General features: G+C 48.9%; 1 protein-coding gene across 6 annotated transcripts in view; it reads left to right on the forward strand.

Annotated features, from left to right (window-relative positions):
* The window catches only part of col12a1b (collagen, type XII, alpha 1b), a 66,284-nt gene that overhangs the window by 42,731 nt on the left and 9,636 nt on the right, over positions 1 to 13,917 (forward strand). For 4 of the 6 annotated variants that reach the window (XM_088285668.1, XM_088285672.1, XM_088285669.1 and 1 more), the window contains 25 exons: positions 123 to 239; positions 688 to 840; positions 918 to 992; positions 1,882 to 2,021; positions 2,132 to 2,255; positions 2,327 to 2,470; positions 2,539 to 2,703; positions 2,780 to 2,818; positions 3,107 to 3,245; positions 4,190 to 4,332; positions 4,416 to 4,525; positions 6,092 to 6,250; positions 7,168 to 7,245; positions 7,792 to 7,878; positions 8,761 to 8,814; positions 8,899 to 8,994; positions 9,333 to 9,386; positions 10,143 to 10,196; positions 10,281 to 10,334; positions 10,425 to 10,496; positions 10,586 to 10,621; positions 10,698 to 10,764; positions 10,856 to 11,110; positions 11,370 to 11,540; positions 13,236 to 13,893. In XM_088285668.1, coding sequence (XP_088141794.1) covers positions 123 to 239; positions 688 to 840; positions 918 to 992; positions 1,882 to 2,021; positions 2,132 to 2,255; positions 2,327 to 2,470; positions 2,539 to 2,703; positions 2,780 to 2,818; positions 3,107 to 3,245; positions 4,190 to 4,332; positions 4,416 to 4,525; positions 6,092 to 6,250; positions 7,168 to 7,245; positions 7,792 to 7,878; positions 8,761 to 8,814; positions 8,899 to 8,994; positions 9,333 to 9,386; positions 10,143 to 10,196; positions 10,281 to 10,334; positions 10,425 to 10,496; positions 10,586 to 10,621; positions 10,698 to 10,764; positions 10,856 to 11,110; positions 11,370 to 11,540; positions 13,236 to 13,348 — 2,699 coding nt within the window. In that variant the 3' untranslated portion in view covers positions 13,349 to 13,893. Of the gene's footprint in view, positions 1 to 122; positions 240 to 687; positions 841 to 917; positions 993 to 1,881; positions 2,022 to 2,131; positions 2,256 to 2,326; positions 2,471 to 2,538; positions 2,704 to 2,779; positions 2,819 to 3,106; positions 3,246 to 4,189; positions 4,333 to 4,415; positions 4,526 to 6,091; positions 6,251 to 7,167; positions 7,246 to 7,791; positions 7,879 to 8,760; positions 8,815 to 8,898; positions 8,995 to 9,332; positions 9,387 to 10,142; positions 10,197 to 10,280; positions 10,335 to 10,424; positions 10,497 to 10,585; positions 10,622 to 10,697; positions 10,765 to 10,855; positions 11,111 to 11,369; positions 11,541 to 12,504; positions 13,894 to 13,917 lie in introns of those variants that run through there. The other 2 variants (XM_088285674.1, XM_088285671.1) reach the window with 2 other exon arrangements.

The raw sequence follows: 13,917 nt of genomic DNA on the forward strand, positions 1-13,917 counted from the left end.
ATTTAAAATGCAAAGATTTTTTTTTTTTTTTTTAAATAGGGATGTAAACAGTTTTGCAAATGTTTGTAATGTAAATAAATTTATTTTAATTAATCAAATGTGATTTTGTGACTTTTCGCCAGTCTTTCTGAATGTGAGCAACATCGAGACGTACAACATCGCTCACGACAAGTTCTGCGTCAAGTGGACACCTCACCGAGCGGCCACGTCGTACCGCATCCGCCTCAACCCGCTGGACCGTGAGTGGACTTTCGTGGACTTTTCCGCCACGCGTCGCCGGCATTCATATGGGCGTGCCACTCGCGAGTGTGGGGGGAGATGGATGGCAGATGTTTGGAGGCACTTCTCCAGATGATGAGGTCATCGGCATGCCGGGTTGCGCTGATTTGGGGCGTGGCGCTTCCTGTGCTGGGGACACGCTGCAGGTGTTGGCCTGGATTGAAAGTGGCCGGACCGCTAACAACTGGACGAGCAAAGACTAGCAAACCTCGAGCTGGTGAAAAGCAAATACGCAAATAACAAAAAAAACGCCCGTCAATCGGCACATTTTCAGCTGTTTGAAAACCCACTTTGACTTTTCTCCCCTCTGCATCTGCTGGTTCACGGCCATACTTGTGCCAATTGAGCAAAAAAAATCGAAAAAGCAATTGAGTCGCGATGCGCTGACCTTGTTTTCTTGTCTCTCAGCATCCAGCAGAGGTCAACAGGAGATCACCATCCCCGCCGGCCTGCCGCAGTACTGCTTTGACGGACTTTCTCCCGATGCTCGCTACAGCGCCACCGTCTACGTCCAGACGCCCAACCTGGAGGGACCCGGCGTCGGCACCAAGGAGAGAACCCGTGAGCGAGTCGTCTGCCGGCGTGCCCTGCCCATTACAAACGTGTCGCTTACACTCTGCGTCTTTGCTTTGTCACAGTGGTCAAGCCGACTCCCGCGCCGACGCTCCCGCCCACTCCCAGCCCGCCGCCCACCATACCCCCCTCCTGGGCAGGTAGACCCTTCACTTACTGGATATACTGTATTGCTTGTCGCTGGTAATGCGTATGCGTTAAAAACTTTCATGTTTATGAATGCTCCCCTAAATACTTGGTTGCGGTTTTGTGAAATTGGTGCGGGGACGATCTATAACTTTAAAGCCACCATGATCCAGGCGTTTCTCGAGCTGCTGGTTCTCATTAGATTCTTTCATATTTATTGCCCGCAAGTGTTTTTCATTCAAATATTTACTGTAATTAGTAGGAGCCGTCAAATGTTTGAACGTGACGTTTTTCTGCTCCATCGACTGCCAATCCAAATTTGAGCCTCAGTTTGCCTCTCTGAGCTCCGTTTATTTATTTATGAATTTTTTTTCATTCTCGCAAGTGACGCGACTTGCCCAAGTGTCCCGAAGGGAAGAACTGAATGGATGCGCCGTCCTTTCATTCAGGCTCGGCCCGGCCTGTCAAGCCGTCATGGAGGCGTTTTGGCGACGGCCAGACTCCTAGCGGGCGAGCGCCAGCCAAACTCCTTCTGGAGCGAGCCGGTGCCAGCGTGTTAATGGCCGCCACATGTGGTACTGCTTCATGAGGGGAACGGGACCGTTCAAAACGCCAGTGGGCTCGTAAAAACCAATCCAAGTCGTACACTACTGCGGCTTCGCTTTCAACTTTGACATTCTTGTCCTGTCACTTCGCGTCTGGAAGAAAATCCGCAGCTTCGTGGAAGCTTCATGACCGAACAAAAGGCGAGAGGCGGGCGTCTTCAGTCACATGACTTGACTCAAGTCAAGCTTGAATCGGCATTTCCGAGACTCGCTTTGCTAAAACTTGAGATTCGCCTCTTGACTTTTGAACCACTTGCGATTTTCAAGCTTGTGCGCCTTTTGCTTTGTTTTGCTCCAGTTTGCAAAGGCGCCAAGGCGGACGTGCTCTTCCTCATCGACGGCTCGTGGAGCATCGGCGAGGAGAGCTTCGTCAAAGTGGTGCATTTCGTCTCCAGCATGATCGCAACTTTCGACGTCATCGGGCCCAGCGGGATGCAGGTTTGTCCGCTCGCTCGCCGTCAAACGAAGAGAAGAGATTTCATTGAAGCCAGCCGCGCTTCGTGTTGTGATGATGATGACGGCGATAACGATGATGTCTTTGCACGCAGGTGTCATTCGTGCAGTACAGCGACACCGCAAAGACCGAGTTCAAGTTCAACGCGTACCAAGACAAAGGCGTTGCCATGGCGGCGCCTCATCACATCCGCTACAGAGGCGGAAACACCAAAACAGGTCAGGCGTACGCTCACACACGCCGAGTGACAAGAGCGCGTGCTCCCGCTAACGGTGGCGTCCCCGATTAGGCGTGGCGCTGAAGCACACGTACGAGAAGGCCTTCACGGTGGAAAACGGCATGAGGAGAAACGTCCCCAAGGTGGTGGTGGTCATCACGGACGGACGCTCGCAAGATGAAGTGAGGAAGAATGCCGCCAGGTTGCAACACGCAGGTAAGCGCTGCACGCTAGCTCGGGTCTGGCTGAGTTGCTTGTCAGTCTAAAAACCGACGCCGCCGCAGGCTACACGGTGTTTGCCATTGGCGTGGCCGACGTGGACTTTGTGGAGCTGCAGGAGATCAGCAGCAAGCCCAGCGAGCGGCACGTCTTCGTGGTTGACGACTTCGACCACTTTGAGACCATCAAGGAGAACCTCATCAACTTCATCTGCGAAACGGCCACATCCAGTAAGTGTCCGCCGGCGCCCACCTGACGCCTCGTGTCGAAACGTGCGTCCGTTCATGTTGCTCTGTTGTGCCGCAGCTTGCCCGCTCATCTTTGTCAACGGCTTCACGTCTCCTGGTGAGTTGATGGCAGTGCACACATTTCCCCCGTTTTAAAAGTGTTCTTGCCTGAAAAAAAAAAACCATGTGTTCCAGTAGAGCTCAGTGCTGCCCGTTGTGGCACATTGTGGTACTACACTCAAGTAACCCTCAATCGAAACTTAGCAGCATACTGTACAATACAATACAATTTATTTATCTAGCCCATTTCACAACAAGAACCTCCAACAAACTTTCTGAAATTGCGAGGGCGCGAACCTTCAAGCGCCCGTTATCCAATTACCACCGCGTTGTTGCTCGGCGACAGGCTTCAGGATGCTGGAAGCCTTCAACCTGACGGAGAAGACGTACGCCCAGGTGAGTGGCGTTTCGATGGAGCCGGGATCCTTCAACAGCTTCACGGCCTACCGACTGCACACCAACGCCTACCTCACCATGCCCAGCGTGTGAGTCAACTGGTGCAGCTCTCGAGCTTTTAATTGTTTCACATGGCAAAATTATCAAAGCGAAAAGTTTCCTGCTAGTCAATTATGCGCGGATTTTCACTATTTGGTGACCGGACGCCTCACCCCCAAAATGCATCTGCTGATGTGCGTAATACGTACGCAGTACAACTTTTCAGCATCCAGATGCATATCCAGAGCTATTTCAAATATTTAACATCTGCCGAGATGCGTAATAGTTTAATTGCATCCATATTATGCAAATGAGCAGATGCTTTGCACTGTTCCGTAGATTGCTGGAAGGTATTTTTGTTGCCTGGCAACAAAACGGCTCGACAACAGAAGCCAAAGCAGGAAATGGCAGTTCGTCATTGTTTATTGCGCGAAGAAGCAGAAGCGTCCCAGCGCCAGTTTCTCTCGCTTGAATTTCTTTCCTGTGACGCTTTATTATGCACACATGAGTAGCCACACGCTTTCAGTCCGTTTTCCTCGTTCCTATATGAGAAATGGAAATGACATCATTGCGACATGCCGTTCGCATCGACAGTCAGTTTGCTGCGCGCATCAACAATTGGGGTGATTAGTTGCGGTGTCACAAGTCAGTCGTAAAAGAAAGAATTTGATGGTTTGATTCATGATTCAAATGTGGGCCGCTCTTGTAATTTTCCCCATTTCCCGTCGAAAATAATCAAATAATAAACTTTACCGCATTTGAATGCTGTGCGATGTACACGCGCCAATGAAGATAATTCAAAGGACTTTTTTCTCAGTATCTTGCTGGGTGATTCATTGTTCGTTTTTTTTTTTTTTTTTAAAGCCAGCTGCCATAATCAAAAACGGATTTTTCCAAAAGAGACTTTTTTCATTATCTGCATAGATATAAATATTGTGTGTAAGTTTCACGAGATTTGCCCGTCGCATGACTTCAACTTGTGTTGTGCGGGCAGCGAGGTGCACCCCGAGGGTCTCCCTTCCGTCTACACCATCATCCTCATGCTCCGCCTCCTGCCCGACACGCCGTCCGACGCCTTCGACGTGTGGCAGGTGTCCACTGCCGACCACAAGCCCGAAACCGGCGTCACCATTGACCGTGAGTAGGCGTCGTTCGGTCTCGGCGTTGAAAAAAAAAAAAGAAGCGAGCCCTTGTTCTGACGCCGCTGTTGCGCCTCTCAGCCTCCAAGCAGACCGTTTCCTTCTACAACAAAGACGAGCGCGGCGAGATCCAGCGGGTGACCTTTGACGAGCCTCAAGTCAAGCAGCTTTTCCACGGAAGTTTCCACAAGGTGAGCGTGAGCAACAAAAAGACACAACGGCGTAGCAGACGTCCACTGGCAAATCATTCAAGAGTCAGCGGCGGCGTTCGCAAACATTCGCTCATTCACGACTCCCAAATCACTACTCAGCAACTGCGTAGTCCGCTATATAATAACGCGTCTAGCATATCGTGATGAGGGACTTGGGAAGGAGCGAATGATTCCCAAAGCGAAAATTCCTTGATTGTCAACAATCAGGGAAGACATTCCAGAACCGCACAGTGTGGCCTCAGACCGCCTCGCTGGCGTCCCGGCCTGGAAAGTGTTGGGTCAGCGTACTCAAACAATGACATCAGGGGAAGGAGGGGGGGGGGGGTGCGAGTGGGGGGTCCGGGGGCTCGCAGGCGCTCGCTCTCGCTGCCGGGAGCCCGTTCGAGGCTTGTTGCGGTCGCGTGCGCTCAAGTAGCAATTTGGAATCGCAGAAGAGGCCGAGAGTGATTTAGATGGTGAGCCGCCTGCCGCGCACCCCCGCAGGCGCACGCCAAAACCGACCCCCCCCCCCAAACAACTCCTGTCCCGCTGCAATTTATCTCACTATTGCGCTGCAATGAAAATGTCAGTCGACGTGGAAAGGAGCGCTTGCGCATTCCACGCGGGCCGACCCACGCGTCCGCCGTGAGCTGCAATCTAAACCACACGTCTTCGTCCTCGTAAAAAAAAATAAAAATAAATAAATAGTCGGCACTTTTACTTTCATCTCCAACTTCTCATGCTCTTTCTTGCTCTGCTTTTGTCATTTTTTTTTTAAATCAACCTCATCCCTTGCAGGTTGCACAATGAATGTTTCTGAACTCTGCATTCCCAATCATTCTTTTTTCTCCTCCTCATCTTCTTCGTTATGAAGCGGAACAGTTGGTGGGTCGTGATGTCTTCGGCAAATAGTCGTCGTAGAAAATCAGTTGTGTGCGTGCGAGTGATGAGGAGCCAATTTGTTCTCGCAGCCGCCTGGAACGTCCTCAACTTTTTTTGCAGGAGCAAACGAGGTGATGGGGGAAGTGCGTTGAGAGCGCAAAGTAAAGCGTTCATCACTTTGCACTCAGCGCCGTTTTTCAACACGATACTTCATCTGCTACTTGGCTAGCTTAGCGTTTACGCTACCGCCAACAGCATCCAGAAAAGTATACTTAGAGCGTCACTTTTTCCACATTTTACTCTCATACAATCTTAATCCAAAATGCTATACATTTTCTTCCCTCAAATTTCCTCTTTTTGATGTATTCAAAAAAAGTGGTCTCAATCTGTTGGGTGCTTCTCTCAGCTGTCAAATTAAACATGAAAGAGGGAGTTACATTTTGTATATTTAAAACGTTACGTACGTAGCCTTAGCTTAATGCTAACAAAGATTGAAAGAGAAAATTAGCCTCGATGCTAACAATGCTAATGCTAAGCAGCCGTTGTCGTGCTTTTTCGGAACGTTCGTTTGCTGTAACATTTGAGCTGCCGTCTCCAAAAACACAACAACGCTCCGACATTAAGTCGGATGCTTTCAGAAGAGTGCTCAAATCCACCGTCTGTGTGTGTGTGTGTGCCGTCTAGCTGCACATCCTGGTCTCGTCCACTGGCGTCCAACTCAATGTGGACTGCCAACATGTGGCCCAGAAGAGCATCAAAGCGGCTGGGAACACTTCCAGAGACGGATACCAAGTCCTGGGGAAAATGGCCAAGTCCATCGGCTCCAGAGGAGGCTCTGCAACTGTAAGTCATCTCAAACATTTGCAGCTTTTATTCCGGGATGTTCAGCTCAATCATTCACGTGATCAAATATGAAACCTTTTAACTTGAGTCTCGGCATCAGCCAGAAGGCTTTGTGGGTCTGGTTTGAAATTTTTCCGAGAATGTCACACGATTATATCTCCTCGTGAGCTCATCTTGCAAATATGTCAAATCTCAACTCAAAATTTATTGAGCGCTGCATCCAAATTGCTAAATGTGTAGGAAAAAGAGTTTGAACTTTAACACAGTGTTTAGAGGACAATACAAAAACATTTCTTAAGTGGATTCAATTAAGTTGTATTCCATAAAATGTAAAAATGTACCAGGCGATTAAAAAGAATTAATTCAGTGATTCTTTTGCCTTCCACTAGAGGGAGCCTGCGTACTGCAAAAAATAAAAAATTCCTTTACATTCATGCAATGCGGTCTTATTTTTTGTCATAAAAAATCATGAGAAAAAAATGTGCTGGAACGGCTTTTCAGTTCCTTTCTGCAAGGCAAGTGTCTTTGATATGAGAGTAAACCGAGTTAGCAGTTCAACTCACAAGTGATCTCATTGCCAATGTTTGAGTGTAAATTAAATGTATTCTTTCTTGTTACATACTTGTCATCTCCTTTTGGCTCATGCGAGCTCGGGACAAAAGTGAGTGAGTGTTTACTGCGCTGGCAGCTTGAGAACATTTCCTCGCTGTGGCTGGCCTTCATTCTGCATGCAAATCATGTGAAAGAAAACAGACGCGCGCGGCTGAGACGCCTTTTCCAGGAGCGCCGCGTCAAAATCAAGTTTGCTGCGTGCGACTGCGAGCTCGTAAAGTCCTCGGAGTGACCCGTCGGCACGCTCGTTTATTTCCTTCTGTCGCCAGCTCCTGTCACACATATGCGTCTTTGTGCTTTTTCAGTTCCAGCTCCAGATGTTCGATATCGTCTGCACCCTGGCCTGGACCAGCCGAGACCGCTGCTGTGACCTGCCCGCCCTGGTCCGTAACCATGGCAACGCAAGCACACTTACATCATCTACTACCACTACGACACACGCGAGCGACAATCATCCTCGACACACGAGCTCATCTGTTCGCTTTGTTCAGTTTGCTTCTCAAACTTTTTGGGATCCGGGGGCAGACATTTTAGGAGGACCACCTCCTCAATAATTAATTAATTAATACCAATCTACTCATTGGCTGTGAGCTGTTCTACAGCAACAAGAACGGGCCCCGGTGTAAGCCGAGGATCCTTTTTAGATAAACACAAATGGCGTTCCTCAAGGCTCACTACTCAGCCCTAGATTTTTGACGCAAACTCATCATGCATATCAAAAGGAGCTGGCGTTAAGAGTCCTCAAGTCTCGATAAGAGGGTCGCTGTAGTAGTCAGTTAAAACAACTGAAGTAGGTAAACAATGACACCATTATCATCGTCATCATTTGAGCACTTGCCATTTTGACGTTCGTCTTGCCGCGCGCCCCCGTTGCCATCGTCAAACGTGACTTTGATCTTCTTTTTTTCCCTCTTTTGCTGTCAAATCAGAGAGACGAGAGCAAATGTCCTGCGCTCCCCAACGCCTGCACGTGCACCTCCTCGGCCACCGGAGCGCAGGGACCGCAGGGACCGGTGGTGAGGGCACAGGCACACTCACACACACACACACACACACACACTGCACAATAATCAAAATGGTGATGATCGTCCACTGCTCTTTTTGCTTCTTCAGCCGTGAACGATGAACTGCAATATAGCAAGAGTCAAATACATGAAACGCATACATGAAATGCTGGCTCATCAGTAAAATCAAATTCTATTTTCAAATGTCTATTTTCAAGCAAGCGCAGGAAATTATATAGTGAGATGAATTCAAACCAGAAGTGTGGAAGGAAAGTTTGATGTGGAAGCGAAAGGACGCATCGCAGCTGCGGATCGCCGTGATGTCACGCCGCTACTGAAGATCAGCTTTTCATGATCGCTCTTATTCATGTTTATTATTATTTTTCAACGAGCTGCGACCTCACTGATTGAAGTCGTCATTTGCTGATTTTAAGGCCTGCGGCTCACTCTGCTCAACAAAAGATAATATCGATAAGATTCCTCGTGGTTCCGAATTTCAATCTGCTTTTCGATCGTGTGAAAGCAAACGTTTCAATTGAAGGTTTGAATCCTTGCGGCTTCCGCCGTTGCCTCTTTCCTACTCGTTGCCAACGACGACCGTGATGCAGATGAAGAACAAACGGCAAAAGCGGCCAGCCGGTTGCCTCGGTAACACAAACAAACAACTTTGATCCCAGTCCGCAACCACACAAGCCACTCAATGTTTTTTGGGTGATCTTTGCTGTGCGATTCATCGTCACACATCAAATGAATTAAAAGCACAAAAAAATGAAGAAAAATAAAAAAACAAAAACGATATGTTCCCCCTCAAAATCCACAAATTGGTGAACATTAAACTATGAATATGATGAACTCCTCTGCATAACGATTTTTTTTCTCCTGATTCCCGCTCAGGGTGCGCCTGGCAAAAAGGGACTACGAGGTGAAAGAGGAGAGCTCGGTGCCCCTGTAAGTCTCTTTAAAAAAAAAAAAAAGGAAATTCTTAATAGACTCTCATCTCGTCTCACCTCATCTTGTCTCGTTTTGCCCCAGGGGCCAGTGGGCCCTCGGGGCGACCTCGGAGCGCCCGGACCCATGGGCCTGCCTGGTCCACAAGGACCCAGCGGCCGCTCCATCCCGGGAGAGGCGGTGAGTACGCACGTGCGCACTCACTCACACTCATAAATCTGAGGATGAGCAGGGATTATGCTGGAGTTGTTAAGAAAGGTTCCTTGACGTCACATGCAATTCCACAAAGACTTTCAGATAATAAATCAAATTCAAGTTGTCTCTCCTGGCCGCAAAGATTTTCGCACCGACCCCCAAAACAAATTGAGCTTCGTTTATTTTCTTACTTTGACTGTGATCATTTTTTTTTTTTTTTTTTTACAAGCAAGAATTTTGTAATCAGCGCGATGATGAATAAATTAATTGAATCGAGCAGCACCTTTTGAACAACATGCTTTTTTTTTTTTTTCTCCCTTCAGGGTCGGCCCGGACCCAAGGGAGAACCCGGAGACTCTGGTCTACCCGGACTCAAAGTAAGTCTTGGCTTCGGCGTCCTATTCTTGCGTTTCTGCAGTGGGCGGACGTGTCGGTGCACAGGTGTGGCGAGGAGACGGCCAAAAAGGCCCCGTCGTCCTCCTGGCGGCTCAAGTGTTCATCGGACAATGCGCACCGAGTGTTGACGTGGAACCGGGGGAGGACCGGTGGGCCGCCCCCGTGAGTCTAAAGTGAGATAGATGAAGTTGTCGGAAGACTTCTGGATGGATTCCCGTCAGGAAGCCGACTCAAGATGGAGGATCAGCAGAGGCCTGATCCGCTCTGGGATGAAATTCCTGCGCCGCCATCCTGCTGAATAAACAGCTGGATGGCGACCAAGACCACTTTGACGGCTTACTGCAGCCCACTCGAGAGGCGGAGCTAAATGCAAAGGACGAGTCGCACGAGTCATTCATTTCAATTAGGATGCTCTTACAAAAACTCCAAATCTGAAATCGTTACCATTTGCTTGTTTATTCAAAACAAGTTTTAGCTTTTCGCCTGAAAGTGCTGAACTGCCAGAACTGAAAAAAAAAAAAATATGAATCGAGTAGCTTCATACTGTATCAAGAAAAATGTTCACATCTTGTGGCATCTTCTGGCCAAGGAACTAAATTGAAGTGAGTTGAGGAAAATTGGAAGTTGTGCTTTGCCATCATTTTGTGGTACTGAAAGGCAATTCCAAACTTCTTTTTTTTTTTTTTTTTTGGAGAGGTGTCCGTTATTTTATTGTATTCGCTATTGTGTGCGCGCAGGGCTCACCAGGACCTCGCGGCCCCGCCGGCCCCATCGGACCTGCCGGAGTGAGGGTGAGTTGCGAGTAGGAAGAGCTTTGAGCGAATGACAAAGCTTGCCGACCAGCTGACTTTTTGTCTCGCTTGTCTGCTGTTCAGGGCCCTCAAGGAAAAGATGGCATTTCGGGACCCCGAGGACCCGCCGGGCCCATGGTGAGCCAGGAGCAAAATGATGAATCTTGCGTGTCCTGGAGATTCTTCGTTTGAAACGTTGATTTCACTTTTATTGGCTTCGCCTCGCAGGGACCCCCGGGCTCTCCTGGAGCGCCTGGTCTGGAAGGAAAACCCGGGAACACGGGTCCTAATGGCGCTTCTGTGAGTGATGCCACCTCAAAGCGGATTTGCGACGAAATAAGCATTCGTTGGACTGACCGATGTGTGTGTATGTGTGTGCGTGGTTTCAGGGTTCTGTAGGACCAAAAGGAGACAAAGGAGAGCGTGTGAGTACAACTTGACGTCCGTCAGCGCTGTTAAGAAGACAATTTGAGCTGAACTTTGTGATGGTTGTTTCCACAGGGGGACTTTGCTCCTCAAAACATGATGCGCTCCATCGCCAGACAGGTGTGTGAGCAGCTTGTCAACGGTGAGTCGCCCGACTTCATCTTCATCTCGTTCCAAAAAAAAAAAAAAACCTTGACCTTGACGTCCCCGTCCTCGTCGCTGGTCCTCCACAGCCCAGATGAACCGCGTCAACAGCCTCCTGAACCAGATCCCCAGCGGCATTCACCGTAACAACAACCCCGGTCCCCCGGGACCTGCCGGACCCCCTGGTATGCCGGGACCGCGTGGAGAGCTGGGGCCCGCAGGAAGGAACGGTTTCCCCGGGAACCCGGGACTGCCGGGACAGACCGGAGAGACGGGGACAGCCGGGGAGAAGGGCGAGCGTGGCGTGGCGGGAGTTGGACAGAAAGGCCCTCGAGGACCCCTGGGTATGCTTTTACAGTCATGGATTCTCATTCTCATGATTTGTTGAGTGACTCAGTTAGGCCAGAAGACAAATTGGGTCATGACACACAACATACCTAGGAAAATCACGATACAAAATTGATCATAATTATCGATTAAATTGGACCCGATCAAACATTCTGGCCCAGTATGGATCCAAATTTGACTTTATGAGAAACAAGAGTGTGCACAATGTTTTGGAATCGTCTGTGTAATCGTTTTTGCTACCGTCGCTCCCGCCAGGCCCACCAGGAGAGAGCAGGACGGGCCCCCCAGGGCCGACGGGCTCCACGGGACCTCGTGGCCCTCCTGGGCGTCCCGGTTACGCCGGTGCACGCGGGCCGCCCGGGCAGGCCGGCTACTGCGACTCGTCCCAGTGCGCGGGGATTCCTTACAACGGTCAAGGATACGCGGGTAAGTAGGCCGCTGACATCACTTCCTGTTTATGGCCAGGACACCGCCCGGCGCTGTCAAAGACTTTCCCGTTAGCCTCGCGCGTCAAGCTAACACTATAGAAGGCTTGATAACTTTCCACTTGCATGACAAATCAGGCCAGAAAAATACTACAATCCATATGCTATGATCATTTGATAGTCATACCTTCAGAAACACCAGGCGTGGGCAAACTATGGCCCGGGGGCCACCCACGCTCCATTAAATGTTTTAATCCGGCCCGCTGAAATTGAAAAAAATGAAATGTATAAACCTTGTAAATGTTTTATTTTCTAAATACTATGGTGTGTCAAAGACATATATTTTGTTGTAATGCTTTTGTTCATTTTCATTTAAAATTAAATGTATTTATTTTCTCCGATGAGGTGAGGTTACCAAAACACTTCATCCATCTGCTCCCCTCTGTCAAATTTCAGAACTCATTGTGGCCCGCTAATCAAAAAGTTTGCCCACACCTGATATACACGCATGTTTGCACTTCTATGGACAGGCTTCAATTATTCAACAAATATGCTCCAAACACGCTGTGGTCATGCTTCAAACATACTCCGAAAACGCTTCCATCATTCTACAGTACAAATGTGCTAAAACTAAGCGGTGATCATCCAAACATGCTGCAATCATCCTACAAACATGCTACAAATGTTTGACAAACAAGCTACAGCTACAACCTAAAAGATGCTAACACGTCATGCCACTAACATGCTAAAGAAATACTATGATCACGCTTAAATACTGAATGCAAATGCTTGAATCAAACTATCGAATGTGCCGCAACCATGATATAACGGTCTGTAAGCACACATGCTGCAAATGTGCTCCAGTCACACGACGACATGCATTAGATGTCGTTTGGTATGTACGTACATAGCTGGAAGTGTGCATGCGTGTTTCCTGACGCCGTGTGCTGTGCTGCTCCTTGCAGGTTCCGCGTAGTTTTTCTTTGCCGCCCGCGCCGCTTTCATGACTTCCCGAAACGCTCTCGAGACGTTTGAGGGAAGCGCTAACAAACTTTGCTGCGCCGACAACAACAACGACAACAACATCAACAACAACAACAACAAACAGGAACTAACCAACAGCAAACATGGGTGGCGGCCATTTTGTGGCCCCTTTTGCATCTTGCCGGCAAACGACGACGAGGAGCATGCAGACGCCGACGACAACGGCGACCACAACAATAGTGACAACAGGAGAACGTACTAACAACATGGAAATGAACTCTTGATGCTTTGTTGCCTAGCAACCCTCAACCTGCTGCTTGCCAATGCCAACAACAAACCTCGTCTTCCGTAATTGGTCATACAGTGAACCCCCACCATCACATTCCTGGATTTCATGCAAAGAGCGAGAGGGGGTTCACTGTATCGGGTAACACGATGATGATGATGATGCATGTGTGACAGGATGCAAGTGCTTTCGAAGGTCCTCAAGGTGCCGCCGGCGATTCGTGTTCATGTTCGTGTCGCACTTGCAAAGTGCTGAACGAACGAATGAATGTTGACTAACACGCTACACGCAAACGAGCTGCCCTTGCCCCGCCCCCTCCTCCAAACCCCCTTCGGCCCTGCCCGCCTACTAACACCCGCCTCAAACAGGAAGTTGCACACCTTGTTGCCATGACGACAACTACAACAGGAAATGCTCTGTGAGCAGGCCGCTTCCCATCGGCGCCCGACAACGAGCCGGCGGCCACGCCCCTCGACGAGGACCAGTCTGCCGAGAGGCGACGCCGGAAGCGCTCGCTAGCCACCAACGTCGCATCCTAGACGCCCGCCATCTCCTTCGTTTGTTGTGATGACGAAACACCTCGACAACTTTTGAGTGTGTGTGTCTGTGTGCGTGCGTGTGTGTATGTGTATATGTGTGTGTGTACGCGCACGTATTGACAGTGTGTGCTTGTGTCAACATTTGTAACATATTTGCTTCGTTTTTTGTATCGGCCGCCGCGTGCAGCAGCAGCAGCAAAAGCCCTTTTGCTAACTTACGCTAGCGACTATTTATCAGCGCTCCTTATTAGCCTCTTCCTTGCTGTAAAGCTAATGTAGCCACGCCCCTCATTTGCATGTCTTTGATGTTCATTTTGTTTCAGATTGTCAATCAAAAGGACAACTTTTTTATTTATTTCTCACACATGGAAAAAAAGCTCTTTTTTTCAATAAAACCACTGAAAACACAAACATGACTCAACCCTTTTTTTTTGTTGGGGGGAGGCCTGCTCAAAAACCTAACCTTCTTTTTAAACTCTAACCCAAAACCTCTACCTGTAGTCTGCGACTGAAATCGCCTTCATCTCCTAATTTCCTTTCATGCATCGCCCGCAAAAGCTTAGTCCTTC

The sequence above is a fragment of the Idiotropiscis lumnitzeri genome, chromosome 21 (genome assembly GCF_059441095.1).
Source record: "Idiotropiscis lumnitzeri isolate Australia: NSW breed Sydney's pygmy pipehorse chromosome 21, RoL_Ilum_1.0, whole genome shotgun sequence".
In the NCBI taxonomy this organism is placed as follows: domain Eukaryota; kingdom Metazoa; phylum Chordata; class Actinopteri; order Syngnathiformes; family Syngnathidae; genus Idiotropiscis; species Idiotropiscis lumnitzeri.